The sequence below is a fragment of the Mus caroli genome, unplaced genomic scaffold (assembly GCF_978045245.1).
Source record: "Mus caroli unplaced genomic scaffold, Mus_caroli_1 scaffold_13, whole genome shotgun sequence".
In the NCBI taxonomy this organism is placed as follows: Eukaryota; Metazoa; Chordata; class Mammalia; order Rodentia; family Muridae; genus Mus; species Mus caroli.
The window spans coordinates 13471850-13488599 of NW_028227268.1; the positions used below are offsets into that span (position 1 = coordinate 13471850).

The 16750-nt window shown below is 39.9% G+C and overlaps 1 protein-coding gene across 1 annotated transcript in view; it reads right to left on the reverse strand.

The window, feature by feature from the left end:
* Cep112 (centrosomal protein 112) overlaps window positions 1-16750 on the reverse strand; it is a 442735-nt gene that overhangs the window by 198938 nt on the left and 227047 nt on the right. The window contains exon 21 of the mRNA XM_085829453.1: window positions 1239-1469. Coding sequence (XP_085685579.1) covers window positions 1239-1469 — 231 coding nt within the window. The remainder of the gene's footprint in view (window positions 1-1238; window positions 1470-16750) is intronic.

Genomic DNA, 16750 nt, shown 5'->3' on the forward strand with positions numbered 1-16750 from the left:
TATCTTTCAAACATACCCTGCTCAACTCAAAAAAGAACATATGCAGCTGCTGCTCTAATTCCCTCTTCATGTCTGTTGTAATTATTGTAGTTCTTCATTGCTGGTGTTCCCCTTCCTCCTTTGCCCTCTTGCTAGTCCATTTTCTTCATGGAGAGATTCCACTTCACACAGTGATAAGTCAGATCACACCACTGCTCTGTTCAAGCATGCAAGCGTCCTCAACTCATAGTCACAGAAAAGCCATGGCAACCTCAGGACCTGTGCTGGGGCCCTGGGGCCTCCTCTCTGGATTCTTCTTGGCCACATTTGCAGCCACACCAGGGCCCTCCCTTGTTCTCTGAGAAGCCAAGCAGACTTTCAGCCCTTTAGAGCACCCTTACTACTTAGTTGTGAGTTCAGAGCTCTTCTGCTAAGGGCAAAGTATGTTCCAATCTGACTTCCACATGAATTAGGGCACTAAGGCAATGGCCCAGGCTCACAGTCTATGAGATCTATGCAGTTCTGCCTAGAGAGACGGTGTGCAGTCTTTCGGGGCTCAACATTACTTGAAAAAGAAAAGAAAAAGGAAAGGAGAAGTAGAGTTGAGCAGAATTAGATGAATCTTAAATTACTCATTATACGTTTTATACAGCCTGGCATTAATAAAAGAGCTCAGGGAACAATTATAGCTGCTATGATGAACAACAATTCACTTTTAGTACCTGATAAATATCTAAATTTTTAAAAAGAACATTCAAGATTGCAACTTGAATATAATCCAAGCTAAATGTGTAAATATTATCTTGATATTTATTTATGAACTTATTTGTACTAAAATAATAACCTAGAAAAATACATCGTCACTATGTTAGTGTTATTAAAGAGAGACTATGAAGTCTAAAAATGACTACTAGACAACAGTTTAGGGGAAATGTACAACTCATTCTAAGCCTAAGAAAATTCAGAGCTACAGCCCAAATATCCCTAGAGTACATGGTATGTGACAGTGTTCAAGACTGTTCTATCACTGTATTGAATTCCTATGAAAGGAATCTCTCCATAAAAGCCAACAGAAAGTTAAGCAGTTCCTTCTAGCATTTTAGCAGTGCTGAAGACGCAGCACAAGATTCAAACTGCTCCTCTAAGTCTAAAGAGTGCACCCCACGCCCACCACCTTTCAAAGATGAACACCAGAGCAGGGACAGTGGGCTTTAAATCCGCACTGTAGCCTAACCACAGTCCTCCCAGACACTCCTCACCTTCTCCAGAGTCATCTCGGTCTCAGCAGCGTGTGTCTTTTTCAGCTCCATTTTCACCCTCTCTGACTCAGCCTTCAGCTTCTTGACAGCAGTCTCATGGTCCTTTGCAGCTCTCTGCTTTTCTTCTTCCCGAAGAAGACCGAGTTCTATCAACTGCTGTTTCCGCTGAGAGTTCACACTAATCAGCTCTTCCCTCAGCTTATGAACCTGGGCCTCCATGTCAGCAATAACCTAGTATGGAGAAATGGACAGAGATAAAAACAGGGAAGTCACAAAGGAACAACTCCACAGGCCAACGAATACACACGTTAACTGTCCACTGGTCCTACACGTCCCCACCCAGGGCCTTTGTTGCTGTCTGTGTCCTTCAATCCTGGTCCCACCTAGAGCTAAATGCCATATGGGGAGGAACATTTTCCCATGACCGCCATCACACTGCCTAGCTTTACCTGGTCAGAATACATACGCTGTGGTATTGTGAGTATTCCTCGGAAGCTGCCTTTTCAATATTCAACATCAAGTTCTTAGAATTCACGGAATGTCCTCACCTGGGTTTTTGTTTTCCTATCACTGATTTTGTTATGTCCTCTATTTGCTTGGTCTCTTTTGTATTCTTTCTTCCAATTCCTTATTTTGAATAGCTAACTAATTTTTATCCCTTCTTTCCTGATTTATACATTTGAAATTATATCCCATCTGTTAACTATAAATATATAGTTTTTATGATCATTTAGTTCTAGAAACATTTAACTTCTTTCTGTTTGACTTGTGAATCATTCAGACGGATGCTGCTTAGCTCTACGATTCATAGAATCTAAGTTTCGTAAGGCAGCTGCAGCAAAGTACCAAAAAGTAGATGGTTTAAAAGAACACTGATGTGAGGCTGGAGGGAGGCTCAGCAGTGAAGAGCACTTTGCTGCCCATGTAGAGAATGCAGCTTTACTTCCCAGCACCCACGTGGCAGCGTACAACCATTCATAACTCTAGCCAGAAGGGCATCGAGTGTCCTTCTATGGCCTCTGTGGATAGCAGGCCTGCACACAGTGTGCACATATATATGTAGGCAAAACTCATACATATAAGTACACCTTTGAAATATTAGAGGGCTATATCCTCTCACAGGTCTGAGTTCTAGAAACCTCAAAACCAAGTGCTGTGTGAGCTGGTTGCTTCTGGGGTTCTCAAACGACCATCCCAGTCATGTTCCTTAGATTCTGGTATCTGCTGTCCACAGCTGGAAGTCCCTGGTGTGTACACACAGCATCCCAGTCTCTTTCTCCACATTGCTGGGGCTTCTCTTTCTGGATGTTTCAGAAGGGCACTGATCACATTAGGGTCATGGATATAGACTCTCTTAGGGATATATACTGTATTATATCTTCCACTTCTAAGAATTGAGATTGTTTAATGAAAAGCAATGTTGTCAAATTTTTTAATTCTTCATGAAAGAAGGCTAAGAAATTGGTCTAAAATTTCTACATGTTGAGTGCTTCATTCTATGAATGTCCATTAGAGCAAATATTTATGTTGAAGTCTAAAACCTACTGATAACATTAAGTGTAAGCTATCAGCTAGCAATGCACACTGAAATCTCTCCCTGTGCTGACAGATTTGCCTGGTTCTCTAGGTTACGTTCCATTGACATATTTTGAGGTGATAAGGACCATATCTTGTTCACTGGGGTTTTGTTATCAAGGTGATGCTCATGTGCTCTTATTAAATCATTGCCCTTCTCGCCTCCAGCACCAGTCAGCCATCAAGCCACCTGCACCTGGGGTTCATACTGGGGTTCACAGCACGAGCAGCAGCAGAGGGTAGAGGGTGGAGTGTTTGCTTTCTATACTTTATTTTTTTACTTTAAAGCTTTCTGCAACTTCAACTTTTAGACATATATTATAAACAGCATGTTGACTTTTAATTTTCTCTTAAAATCTTACCAATATTTATCTTTAAATGGGACATTTAGTTTAATTAGTTTACATATACCTAAGTATTTGCCTTATTTTGTAAAGTATTTTTGTGCCAGTTATACTATATTTTTTACATTTTACACTTTCTCCATTTTGTCTTTGTATAAACCAATCCATTGTTTTCTTCCATCACCTTCCCTGGCATATCTCACCTGGAAGTCATGTACTGCATTCCCTGTCTGTCCTCGAAGTGGGACGAGGCCTGGTCCCTCACTTCTCTGCCCTCACATAACCAGCACCCTGTTGCCCTCCATGGCATGTTTTAAGTTCTTTCAAAGAGGTTCATCTCAAACTCTTGCAGCATTTACTGATCTGAAAGCCTCTTTCTGGGTGGGACTGAAAGGTGGCTGTTAGCCCTTTGAAGGGACTTTGATTCACCTCTGCCTGCTTCCTAGGTTTGCTCTTTGTCCCCAGTGTTCATTGGGGTCTTTATTTTTCCTTAAGTGTCCACATGCCTTGTGACTTTGCGTAGACTTGTCATTGTCTAAATCTTTGTGGAATCTTTGACAAATACTGCAAGTATTTCAGTGAACGTGGCTCTTTTCTCTGTTCCATGCTATAGAGAACCTAGAGTACCATCCTTCTCAGAATACTGACTACACAGCTTCACTTAGATTTTCTGTTCTTCTGTCTCTCTTAAAACCTTTCATACTCCTCATGTGTCAGTCACCTTAGAAGAACTGGCTTGTATCTCTGAATTTTTCAGTGGTAGATAGACACTGTTAAAAATAAATATAATCAACTTTTTTTCATTTCTGAACAGGGCAACATGTAATCTAGACTAAACTTGAACTCATTATGTATTCTAGGCTGCCCTGAACTTCTAATCTTCCTGCCTCTGCCTTCTAAGAACTTGCATTACAGACAAGGTCTAACACACTTGCCTTAAGATGTCGGATTTCTGTTTCTGGTTCACTGATATCCAACCCAGCTACAAACTATGGGCATGGCACCAAATTTATGCGTGTTGATGGTCTAAGTGATTCCCTACCCAAAAGGCCCAGACTCTCATGCCTGTGTCTCATGAGAGTAGGAAAAACCCAAAACCAATACCCCCCCCCCACTACCCCATTTAAAACCTACTCTCACAGTGAAGCTTCCTTTCATTCCGTGTTTGCTCTCCGACGATCCTAAATAATGTAACAGTGTATGGATACAGGAAAATGTCTTTTTAAAAAAGTATGCAGCATTTTTAGTGCTTTGCAGAATGAAAGTTGACCAGGGGACCTGGCTTGCCACTACACCAGATGAACGCTGGTTCAAGCCCCTGCAGTGAGTGGCCTGTGTCATGTCTATACTTCTGCCCCACTGACCCACATGCATGTTTCTGCCCTGGTCCTATGCTCTTTCTGTTACTCTGGCTCCACAATGTACCTTGAAATCAAGCAGAGTGAAAGTTCTAGTTTTATTTAGTTTTGTCTAGCAGTGCTGTGGCTGCCCCATCTTTTGTGGTTCCAATTAAATTATAAAATGGGAAAGGAGAATATGACCAAAGGATATTATATATGTATATTTATGAAAATAAAATAATAAAGAGAAAATTATGTAAAACATAAAGGTAAAAGTAAAGAAAACATTTAATTTCTACTACTAGTCATAAATGCAACATTTCTCAAATTAGTAACTGTTTTGTTTATGACATCATAGTTAAAATTCATTGCAAAATTCAGTATTCCTCTGACTGGAAAACCCAAAAGCAACATCAGTACAAAATATTATTACCATACTAAGAAAAAGTAGAAAGCTAGGGATAGCAAGATGGCTTGGTGGATAAAGTGCTTGTTGCACAGGCCTGATGTTCTGAGTTTAATTCCCAGAACCCATGTAGTAGAAAGAGATAATCAACACCTAAACTGTCCTCTGACCCCACAGGCAGATTGTAGCATAGGTGTGCTTAAATATATACACCGGACACTCAGAGACCCAAAAATTTAAAAAAGGAGAAAGAGGAAGGAGGATGAGGAGGATGAGGATGAGGAGGAGGAGGAGGAGGAAAGCAGAAACAGCAGAAGAACAAGAACAAGCAGCTGCTGCAGCTCTGTAAAAGCAGAGACTGGAAAGGACTACTACAAACCAGGATCTTCTGGATGTGACCTGGCCATGACGTGTGTGCGCGCACAGCAGCTGTGCTTTCTTGAACAAGATCTGCACAAATCCGGCAATCAACATTCCATCAAGGAAGCTTAAGTGCTTTGGTAGCTGATGGCTGCTGGGGAAGGGAGGTTTTGTTTTCTTCATGGGCATGGCTCCTTGTAGGTTGCCTGGCCTCCAATGGATGGCTCTATACCCAAGTGCACATGTGCAGGACTAACTGAGATCAGTTTGTTATTACAAGAAAAAATGAGGACATGGAGTTGGGAAGGGGGTGTGGAGAAGGGTCTGAGAGGAATTGGAGGGAGGGAATGGGGTGGGATATGATCAAATATATACGTGTGTGTGTGTTTGTATGTGTGTGTGTATGTGTGTGTGTGTGTGTGTGTGTGAGAGAGAGAGAGAGAGAGAGAGAGAGAGAGAGAGAGAGAAAGAAAGAGCAAGAGAAAGAGAGAGCAAAAGAGAGCAAGAGAGAACAAAAGAGAGAGAAAGCAAGAGAGAGAGAGAGAGAGAGAGAGAGAGAGAGAGAGAGAGAGAGAGAGAGAGAGAGATATGCAAAGCTCCAGAAACCTGGTATGTGAGAGACTCCCAGGACTCAATGTGGGTGACCTTAGCTGAAATGCCGAACAGTGGGGAAATGGAACCTGAAGAGACCATCTCCAGTAGAAGAGACAGGACCCCCAATAGAAAGATGGAGACACCAACCTACCTTCAGAATTTTTGACCCAGAATTTTGACCCAGAAATTCAAGGACAAATGGAGCAGACTGAAGGAATGGCTAACTACTGATTGATCCAACTTAGGATCCATCCTATTGGCGGTCACCAAACCCTGATACTATTACTGATGCTATTCTGTGCTTGTAGACTAGATTCTAGCATGGCTGTCCTCTGAGAGGTTCTACCAGCAGCTGACCAAGATAGATGCAGATAATTACCACCAATCATTGGTCTGAGATCAGGGGCCCCTATAGATGAGTTAGGAGAAGGACTGAAGGAACTGAAGGGGATGGCAACCCCATAGGAAGACCAACAGTGTCAACTAACTGGAGCCCTAAGAGGTCTCAGAGTCTAGGCCACCATCCAAAGACCATATCTGGGCTGGTCTGAGGCCCCTGGCACATGGGTAGCAGAGGACTGCCTTATCTGGTGTCAGTGGGAGAAGATGTGCCTAATCCTGAAGAGACTTGATGCCTCAGGGTAAGGGGGTGGGGAGAAGCACCCTCTCAGACACCAAGGGGAGGGAAAGGGGGTGAAGAACTCTGGGAGTGGGGCTTGGAGGGGAGGCAACATTTGGGATATAAATAAATAAAATAATTAATTAAAACATATCTAAAAAGAAGTATTTGTAATCAAAATAACTATATCCATTTTTGTCAACAAAAATGTTACATTCATTATTTTGATTAGTTGAAACTTTACTATTTCTACAGATTAAATGACAATTGCTGGTTTTGAGTATTTAGATCGCACAGATTATTCGCCTGCTAGAGCCTTTGTGGTAACTCACTGACAGATACTAACAGACTGCACTTCCATTGATTTTGTGTGTGGGGTCATCATCACTAACTGGCCTACTCCTTGCTCACCCCAGTACAGGTGGCAACACAAAGGACACTGCAACAACACGAATGGTCATTTCATTAGATGAGAATAGATGAGAACTCTAAGACTGGACAGACAAACAGAAACACTAGACATACTTCTAGACAGGAAAGAGTTTACAAAGCTCCCCCTCACCAGGTAACAAATTAGAACTGGCTGTCCTGCCTGATCCAAACCATGGCTAGAGCTCCAGGACAGGAAGCATCACAGCAACAACACAAACCCTGAGAAGCCTCCAAGTGCAATGAAGGCTCCCAACATAAAAGCCATGGGTGCGTGAAAAAGAAGGGATTCATCCTGGGAAGAAGACAGGAGGAGGCTGATGTGAGCCCTTTGAGCAAGTGTCTCTCCCTTCTGTAGCCAGAAAACAATCTACTCTTGTCATCTGTCTTAATGACAAATATTGATAAGCACATAATACATCTGTGAACAAATTACAAAGACAATTTGCTTTAGGGTACATTACCAAAGTTATTTTCACAAAAAATCTGATAACTTTCCCCCTCAGATTGCTCTATAGAAGTGCCTACTCCACTTGTGGTGTAGTGTCTACTCCACTTGTGGTGTGGCCCACAGCTGCATGTGCTCTGTTCACGCCGCAGCTTCTTGGTGTGCTGCATTGAATCCTGTTACATTCTATTAGCTGACTAGGTATGTGATGTTGAATTAGAGAACGGTGTATTTAATTGCTGGCAATATGGATACACACAGTAGTTTAAGTTTAATGGTGTTTTTCAAATGGAAAATTGGTCCTGAAAATGTATCAACTAATTGTAGAAAAAATGAAATGGTAAGAGAGACAGACATTAAGGATAAGGGTGTCCCTTATGTCTCAGCATGTGTTGATAACTAGACTGATTTGAGCCCCAAGATCAATAGAAAACAGTTGCTTTTGTGTTGCCTAAAATTTCATCTATGTGACTGATATAAGAGAACTGATTACTGAAAATTTCATAGCCAGGGGATGGGTAGGTGGCTCAAAGATTAAAAGCACTGGTGGAGAACCCAGTTTTACGTCTCAGCACCCACATGGCAGTTCACAACTTTCTGTACCTCAGTAGCAGGGGATCTGGCACCATCTTCTGGCTTCTACAGACACATATGAGGGGCACACCCATACACTCAGGAAAATACAAATAATTAAAAAAATTTCACAGGTTACTAAAGGCTGTGCCTATTATAGAAATATCGCAAGAACAACTGTTTTCAAATTGACTTTCAATCAATAGTTAAAAACATACCAACAGTTTCTTTAGAAAGCTAGTGATTATCAAAACCACTTGGAACCTCACAAGCTCTGGCAACAGAAAGGCAAGGTTCAAACACTCTAGAGATGATTATGAACTGCCAGGATCACTGTCAAACTAGCCACAAATAACATTTATAAATATACTTCATTAAAATATAATGTAACTTAGTTGAAGACATGCTGTTAACTAGTTGGATTATTCTCCAAGGTGAAAATGATTTTCATCCCCCCTGGTATACAGGCATACCAGCAACATCCTGATATGTGAAGCTAGATTCGTAATCTGTGCAATCTTTTAACGAAAGCTCATGAGCAAGCATAAAAAGCCGAAATCTTGCAATGACATTCCTTAGAATTGTAATTTACTATTTTAATATATATATATATATATATATATATATATATATATATATATCTTATGTGAAATCAATCATGATAGGAGACTTCAAGAGAAAAGGTTTCCTAAAGAATTTTGAGAAGAAAATATAAACTACGCACATACCATGAGAGATAAGAAATACTGTGCAAGTTCTAATGGGGAAGCAGTAACTTGTCCTGAGCAGCCTCGGATGCACACTAAGAGATAAAGACATGCTGTCTGGAGCTAGGGTTGACACAGGGCCTGTCATATATGGAAAGGCTGAAGGGTATGAAAGAAACAGGACACCAAACTGAAGAGGAATGAATAAACACTGAAAAAAATAGTGTGCATATTAAAGAATCTAGAACTCTATAGTATGATTTAATATACTCAAGAGAGACAGGAAGGCCCACAGAGTTGAGTAGAATAGATGGGGATAATTTTTGAAGCAGAATTATAAGGGCTAAATGGATGCTGAAGGAAAAAAAAACCACAAAGAGGGGTACCAACTTCAGATAATTTCACAAGTTAGATATTCCCAGAGTCTCTTAAAGCATAAAGCAACTAAATCTTACATGAGGCTTTTTAGCTGTTTCTTTGTTCACAGAAATAATTAAAACATGCAAAGGGTGGGGGAGGGCACACAAACAAACCATGTGTAGACTGATGCTGTAAGCAGGGAAAGAGACAAGGGACACAGGAAGTAAAGACACAGTGGACAGCACAGCACATCAGCGGTGTCTCCAGAGCAAGCACCAGGTGTGGAGCACACAGCTGCCCTGGAGTGCACCAGACAACCTGGAACTGCTAAGGTGGTTAGGAGCAAGTGTGGAGTTGTTATTCTCAAATTCCAAATACCAATTCCTCTTCGAAGAAAAGCCTGGGAAGCTATTCAACGAAAACTTTTTAAACTCATGGTTCTTAAACAATTAAATATACATTAAAAAAGAACCAAGCTACAGTCATCACATCTTTCATAAAAATTAGATATAAATGGACCGTGGACATAAAGGTAAAACACAAACCCTCAGAACAGAAGAGCTAGTGTGCAGATCAATGAACACTGCTTTGCACCACAAAGCCCTAACACACACACACACACACACATGCACATGCACTCGGACACGTACCAAAGGGAAAAAATAGGAGGAAGTGTATCAGGTCTTGATAACTTGTTATTAGATACATCAGCATAACCCATGAAATAAAAATGATACAAGGAACAATCTTTTTAAAATTTAAATGGCTACATTGGGAAAGATGTGTTAAAAGCTTGACAAGATAATCCACAGTGCAAAGCAGAGGACATAGCAAATGGAATGGAACTACTGGGAGAAAGGTCACATCCCACAGCCTCGGGGAACGCTCATCCCGATCATGCTTAGATGTGTTTATGAGGCTAAAGTATTGGCATCACAAAAACTGGTAGCATCAGAGTGCTGTCCTCTACTACACTGCAACTGAATTAGCTGCTGACCAGTGGCCAACTTATGGGAGCAAAAGGAAGATACTTCCCCATACAGGTTGGAATTAAAAGCACTCACTTTAACTAAGGGTTCAAGATAAAATTAAAAGGGAATGTAAAGCAGCTAGAACTGATCTGTGGAGGACACTGGTCCGTTTTACACTGGTGCTATTTTAGATAGGAATGAAAGGGGTGGGTTCAGCAGGTCAGGGGTGAGTGGAAAGTATTTTACTATATCTATTTTTGTAGCTTACACATTCTGATTGATGTCACTTATTTCCTAACCCAAATGAATCCATAACATTTAAGTAAGATGTTTATAAATGACTGATAATTATAAAGTTCCCTATTAAATCTTAGAGGATGAAACTCAAACCAGGAAAATGAGTCTTGATGTGCTATTTATCTGAAATGCTAATTATTAATGATATAGCAAAACAGATTAATGAGTTAATTAAGGAGAACAAGTTTTGGTAATATTAACAAAGGAAATGAAAGGAAGGCATGAGCAGGCAATGGTAGAGTAAAAATAAAGCCCCATCGCTTACAAGAGAACACACTCATAAAGGATGACAAACAAGGACACGATGTAGATTCATCTGAGTTGGAAGATTATAAAATACTATGCCAATAATTGGAGAATTGAGATGAAATGTAAACATTTTTTGCAACATACAAAATATCACAATTAGAAACTGAAAGCTAAGCAAATTTAACTAAATTAAAAAATAAAATAGCACTTACAAATCTTTCCACAAAGAAAATATTGAGTTCATATATTTCATAGGTTGAGTTTTAAAATTTTTGAAGGATCATATCACTCTACTCACAAAACAGAGAAAAACAAAACTATTCACAAATTAATTTAAATGTCAGTACAATATTAATAAAAGATTGTAGGGGCAGGAGGAGAAATAAAATTACCAAGCCAACTCACTTATGAATACAGGGATAAAATTATCTTAAAATAAATTACAGGAAATCTAGCTTACTACTCTATAAAAATAAAACATATAATCACCGAGTCTAGAGAATGCAAACACAGTTTGACACAACATTTTAGACCTGTCAGCTGGGTAGTAGCACATTCCTTTAATCCCAGGACTCAGGAGACAGGTGAGGGGAAGCTCTGTGAGTTTGAGGCCAGCCTGGTCTATAAGGCAAGTACAAGACAGCCAGGGACACTCAGAGAGACCTTATCTTGAAAAACAAAAACAAACAAATATACAAGTTTGAATTGTCAGTAACATAAAATTTAAATGAAAAGAAAAATGCTTGCACTATAAAAACACATCAAAACTGACAAAAACCAAGCTAAACCAAACCACAAAACAAAACAAAACAAACAAACAAAAAAAACACCTCCAAAATAACAACAAAAAACAAAGAAAGCACCCAGAAGATATGAATCACCCTGCAAGCTTTCAGAGACTCATCATTCAGGAACTCAATTTATGAAACCTGCTAACCTCAACTTAAAAGCCTGACCATTAGTGCACCCATAAATGCACAGGTCACTATTTGTCCATAATATTCTTAGCAAACTGAATTCAATAATGTAACATGATTAAACCTGGATGGAGGCTGAACAGATGGCTCGGTTGGTAAAGTGCTTACTGGGTAAGCACACACCCTGAGTTCTGATCCTAAGAGCCCACATAAAAAGGGCCGCACAGTAGTGTGCATCTGTACTCTGAGTTCCGGGAAAGCAGGGCTTCCTGGAGGTAGCTGGCCAGCCTGTCCTGCTGAACTGGTGAGCTCTTAGTCTTAAAAAACAATTGGAGAGACATTGAGAAAAACATTTGATTTGAAAATTTTAATGTGTACATGCAGAGGCACCCACATCTATGAACACACACACACATACACACACACACACACACACACACACACACACACACGGTTGAAATCTCAAGAGTACCCTGAAGTATAATTTACTCTATTAATTCAATTCATTAACGAAAACAACATGAACCATTTCTGAATACATAGAAAAGCATCAAATACAACTCACTGACTTTCCATGGTTATGTTATTTCAAGAAAAAATACTTTTAAAAGTTCAGTAACAGAAATTCTTAGCTAAGTAGGCATTGGAAAGAATGTTCTCTCAACCAGCTAATAGGTATTTATTCAAATTACCAAATTTCATTCAATGATTCTATGTGTGTGAAGCTTTGAAACAGTCTTTAAAATCAAGAAGGAGCATTCTGCAGAGATGGCTCAGTGGTAAAGAGCACAAATTAGGGTATGGAGAGAAATATGCTCAAAGAGTTATACAGTTCATGGAAATGGCCTTAGTAACCCAGTATAATAAAAAATTAAATTCAATAAAAATCCTTAGAAGTAAGTATATGGAAAGACTTATAGACCCTGAAAGTATAAGTCCCCATGAAAGCCACTGAGGAAGAGCTGAATACCTGTGGGCTAAGACCACAGTGAGGCAAGCCCACCAGTCCACTCCTGATGATCTACAGCACCAACATGAGACCAGCTAAACATAGAAAAGCCTTTGAGATGGTTGACAAGACACTTGTGAGCAGGAAGCCAGAAGATCACGACTTTGAGGCCAGCCTGAGCTATTGAAGAAGATACTGTCTCAAAAAGGCAGGGACCCCGGGTGTGGTGGCACATAACTATAATCTCAACATTTAGGCAGCTGAGGTCCAAGGAGAGTCTGTTCAATTTGCTTTCAAGCTGCTGTCCAAGCCTTCTTTCAAAACCTGGAACTAGAGCAGTGGCTAGAATGCCTGCCAATGCCTGCAGCTCTAACACCTGCACCCCAAACAAGAAAACCAAGACACAGCTAAGGGTCTAATCCTACCTACTGCACCTGCAGCCTTAGCAGGGCTATAGCAATGAGAGTAGGAATGACTGACTGACGGGGCAGAGCCCAGAGTCTACAATCTGCTGACACTGGGCAGAACTAACAGAGCAGTCGAGTGGGAGAGCTCTGGAAAGCTGCTCCAGGAATGTGCTGAGGAAAAGGTTCTCCCCGCAGAAAAAAACCCAGATCCTATCTCATAAGGGACAAAAGTCAGTTCTCTCAAATCTTTACTAACCACACATCTGGCAGAGGATTAATATCTAAACTACAGAAAGAACTCAGAAAACTAAATAATGAAAATTGAATAAATGAAATCAATAAATGGATGAATGAAGAGGGCAGCCAGTTTCCAAAAGATGAAGCAAAATTAGCCTATAAGAGATGGAAATGTTCAGTCTCATCAGACATCAGAGAAATGAAATGCAAACCACACCGAGAGTCCACGCCACAAATGTGTGCTGGTAAGCATGTGGGCAGAAGGGAATTCGTACAGACGTGCAGGCAGGCATGTAGATCGGCCCAGCACTGTGGAAGTCAGCAGGAGGTTCTCAGAACACTAAAGTAGTACCTACCTCACATCTCAGCTCTACCTTTTGGGTCTTATCCAAAGTAGTCCAAGCCAACACCCTGCAGAGTATTTGCATATCAACATTTATTGCAGAATTACTTATAAGAGCAAAGCTGCAAAATCTACTTAGGCACTGGCAAACAGCAAAACAGATAAATACAAAGTAGTGTATCTACACAATGATATTTTACTCAGACAAAGAATGAAGTCACGTCAGTGGTAAGAAAATGGATGCAACCAGAGACCATCATGTTAAGTGAATTAGGTCAGTTTCAGACAGCATTAGATCCTGGATTTTACATAAATTCGGAAAACTGTGTGTGCTTATAGAACATGAAAGTAGAATCAGACTGTCCATGGGAACTGAGAGCCATAGTCTCTCTCTCTCTGAGCCCCAGTTTTGCTTTCCACAGTTTCATGGTCAAGCAAGGTCTAACAATATGAACTAGGTCAACTTAGCAATTAAAAAATCAATTCTGTTATGAAGGTAGGCAATTGGTTTGTAACACACATTGCTGATGAGGAGTGCAGCCCAGCCAGAGAATATGGAGGATTAAAGAGAGACAGGAAAATGGTGCAAAGGCAACTTAAGGAGATTAACTCTAGAATAGTGTGATGGAGACGAGGTCACAGAAGGACACATCTTAGTTCGATATAAGTCTAGATCTTTCCAAACTTTTGATATTTAGGTAATCCAAAACTCTCTGGTGTGCTAAGCCAGTCACTGGTTTGTGCACTTGTCCCTCCAATCGTAGTGAATCACTGAATCCCATTGTAAGGAGCTGGACCGTCTTCATGCATGGCCTGAAGAACCATCTCTGAGGTCCGGGGTTGGACCAGAGCAGACCATGCTCCTGCTTTCCTCCTCACTGGGAATTTGTCTCAGTGAAGAGGCAGAGGGCCTCACACCATTAGCTTTGCTCACTTGATATTCTTTGACTGCTTAGGAGTACTACATGGTTAAAATCTGCTAGTAGTACAATGTGACAGCAGATAGCAGCAGGGGGTCAGGTATCATCGTAAATGCTTCTTCCAGCCTTCTGAGCGCACACACCTATGTTTCTTACATAAATGGCGGAGTACGGATCATCAGAGTACAGGGATGAAATCTTACAGATGAACTACGATTTGGAAAAGTGGTCAGTTTTACTGTAACGACCTTGTGTTTACAGAGCCTTTGGGGGTTTTATTTCGATATTGTCTCCTTTCATGTGTTTGGCCCTTTCACTTTACCTCAAACAGAGAAGACTAGAGCAGTGGTTCTGTATGGGTCACGTATGAACCACACAGTTAGCTGACGCCAAGCAGTAAGAACACTACAGCATGGAGGGCAAGCTGCTTTGTGTGCACCTAATGCAGGTTTACTTTTTGTTTGAACAGAAAGAGTTCATAAATAACTAAAGATGAGTATAAACATAAACATCACTGTAAAGAATGCATGTATAGGTGCAGGGGCTTTGGGTTCATTTTTGATGAGCAGACATTTAACCTATAAGTCCTTTAGAAACAAAAATGCTTACCATTGTTATTAATTTTTAATTGTTATGGATATTCATAACATTCCCCACTTCCCTTTATTTTACTTTAGACCCTGAACAGTAAGAATTCATTATATAAAGGCATACCTTGATTATTATATATTTCCCATCTTAATATATGTTTCAGTTTGTATTATTTACAAGTGAAAATGTTGGGACATGGCCTTTATCACTGCATCAGGCAGTGAGGAGGACGGACAAGGATGACATGCCACTGCTACTTAGACAACCTCATGAACAAAACCCCTATAACCAGGGTTAGAAACACAGATATGCACTATGTCTATGCACCACACTTGTTATTAGCTTATGCTATTTATCACTATCACTAGCATAATACTAAAACTAAAATATAGATAATACATACTATTTATATTATATAGTTGCTTAACATTATTCTTTATATAAAGATTATGAATAAGCTAAAACGTTATACTCTTATTCATCTAGAACATCCCTCCATTAAATAAAATACAAAACATATGTTTCATAATTCTATTAACCATACCAGAGTGGTGTTTTGAAAGTAGAGATTCAGACCTCAAAGGACAGCCACATATACATTTCAAAAAGGAGCTATACTAAATGTTTGAAAAATATAGCCACAAAAGAATATTTTGGATAGATTTATCATGTCAACTTGTATCACAAAGAATACATTTATATCATATATTGAACTATATATTATATAGTTATTATTTAAAACTCAATTTTAAGTGATCTTTCAAAATAAAAAGCATGTTTTGCTACATTGTCATAACCTACCACATTAAAATATAATTTTTCAAACTAATGTTTTTAATTCTTTGAAATTGTTACAATGCCTTTTGATCATATTACTCTCTTCCTAAATTTCTACTAGATATTTCCCTTCCTTAATAGCCACCAAACTCCATATTTTGTCTGCCTGTCTGTCATTTAAAAAAAAAAACCTGAGTATAGTCTGGGTTGATCAACTACTCCTGGGTCTGGGTCTTGCCCAGGCAGGCCTGTGTCAATACCAATTGTTGCTCCCTTGAAGAGACTCTGCCTTTCCCAATAGCTATCAAATGCCAATAGCTTTTCGGCTAATGGTAGGATGTCATGATTAAATTCTCCTCTTCTAGGTGGGACTGTGTCTGGTTTCAGCTTGTGCATGCCATGTGCTGTCACAGTCTTTGGGTGGTCATAAGTTCAGCTGCTCTGTTGTGTCTGTACAACACCGTTTCCTTGAAGTCATTGAACAGCTCTGGCTCTTCTAATCTCTCTGCCCCACTTCGAGAGGAGAAATTTAACACAGATCCCAAGTGACCTGAGTACTCTACAGTCACTTGTTCTCTGCACCTTGGACTATTGTGGCCATTTTAGTTAGCTGCTGTCTACTTTAAGAAGTTTCTGTTATGAGGGCTGTGTGAGACTCATCTATGGCTATAGTAGTGAGTCCTTCTGTTGCTATATCTATTTGGTAGAATAATAAATAGTAATATGTTCCCCTGGAGCCCATAACCCATGTAGCCACAGGTTCTCGGCCTCAGTGAAAATGTCAGCTGTATATATTTTAGGAAGCTCTTAGAGTGGCAGGCGTCTATATGGCTTTAAAAAAGAGTCTAGTGTTAGTAATCCCTCTCACATATTCCTCCCTCTATCCCGTTTTCCCATTCCCAACCCCACTTAATCTTTTCTGTTGTTGTGGCCCTTTCCCCTTTGAAAGTACTATTTTCCATTTCCTCTTCCTTTAAAGTGTCCCTCTTTTCCATAACTCCTTATTAGTTAGTTAACCTCTGTGTGTAATCTAAATGAAACACAGATATCCAAAGCTTAAAAGCTAACATCCATATATAAGAAAATAGGAAATGTTTTC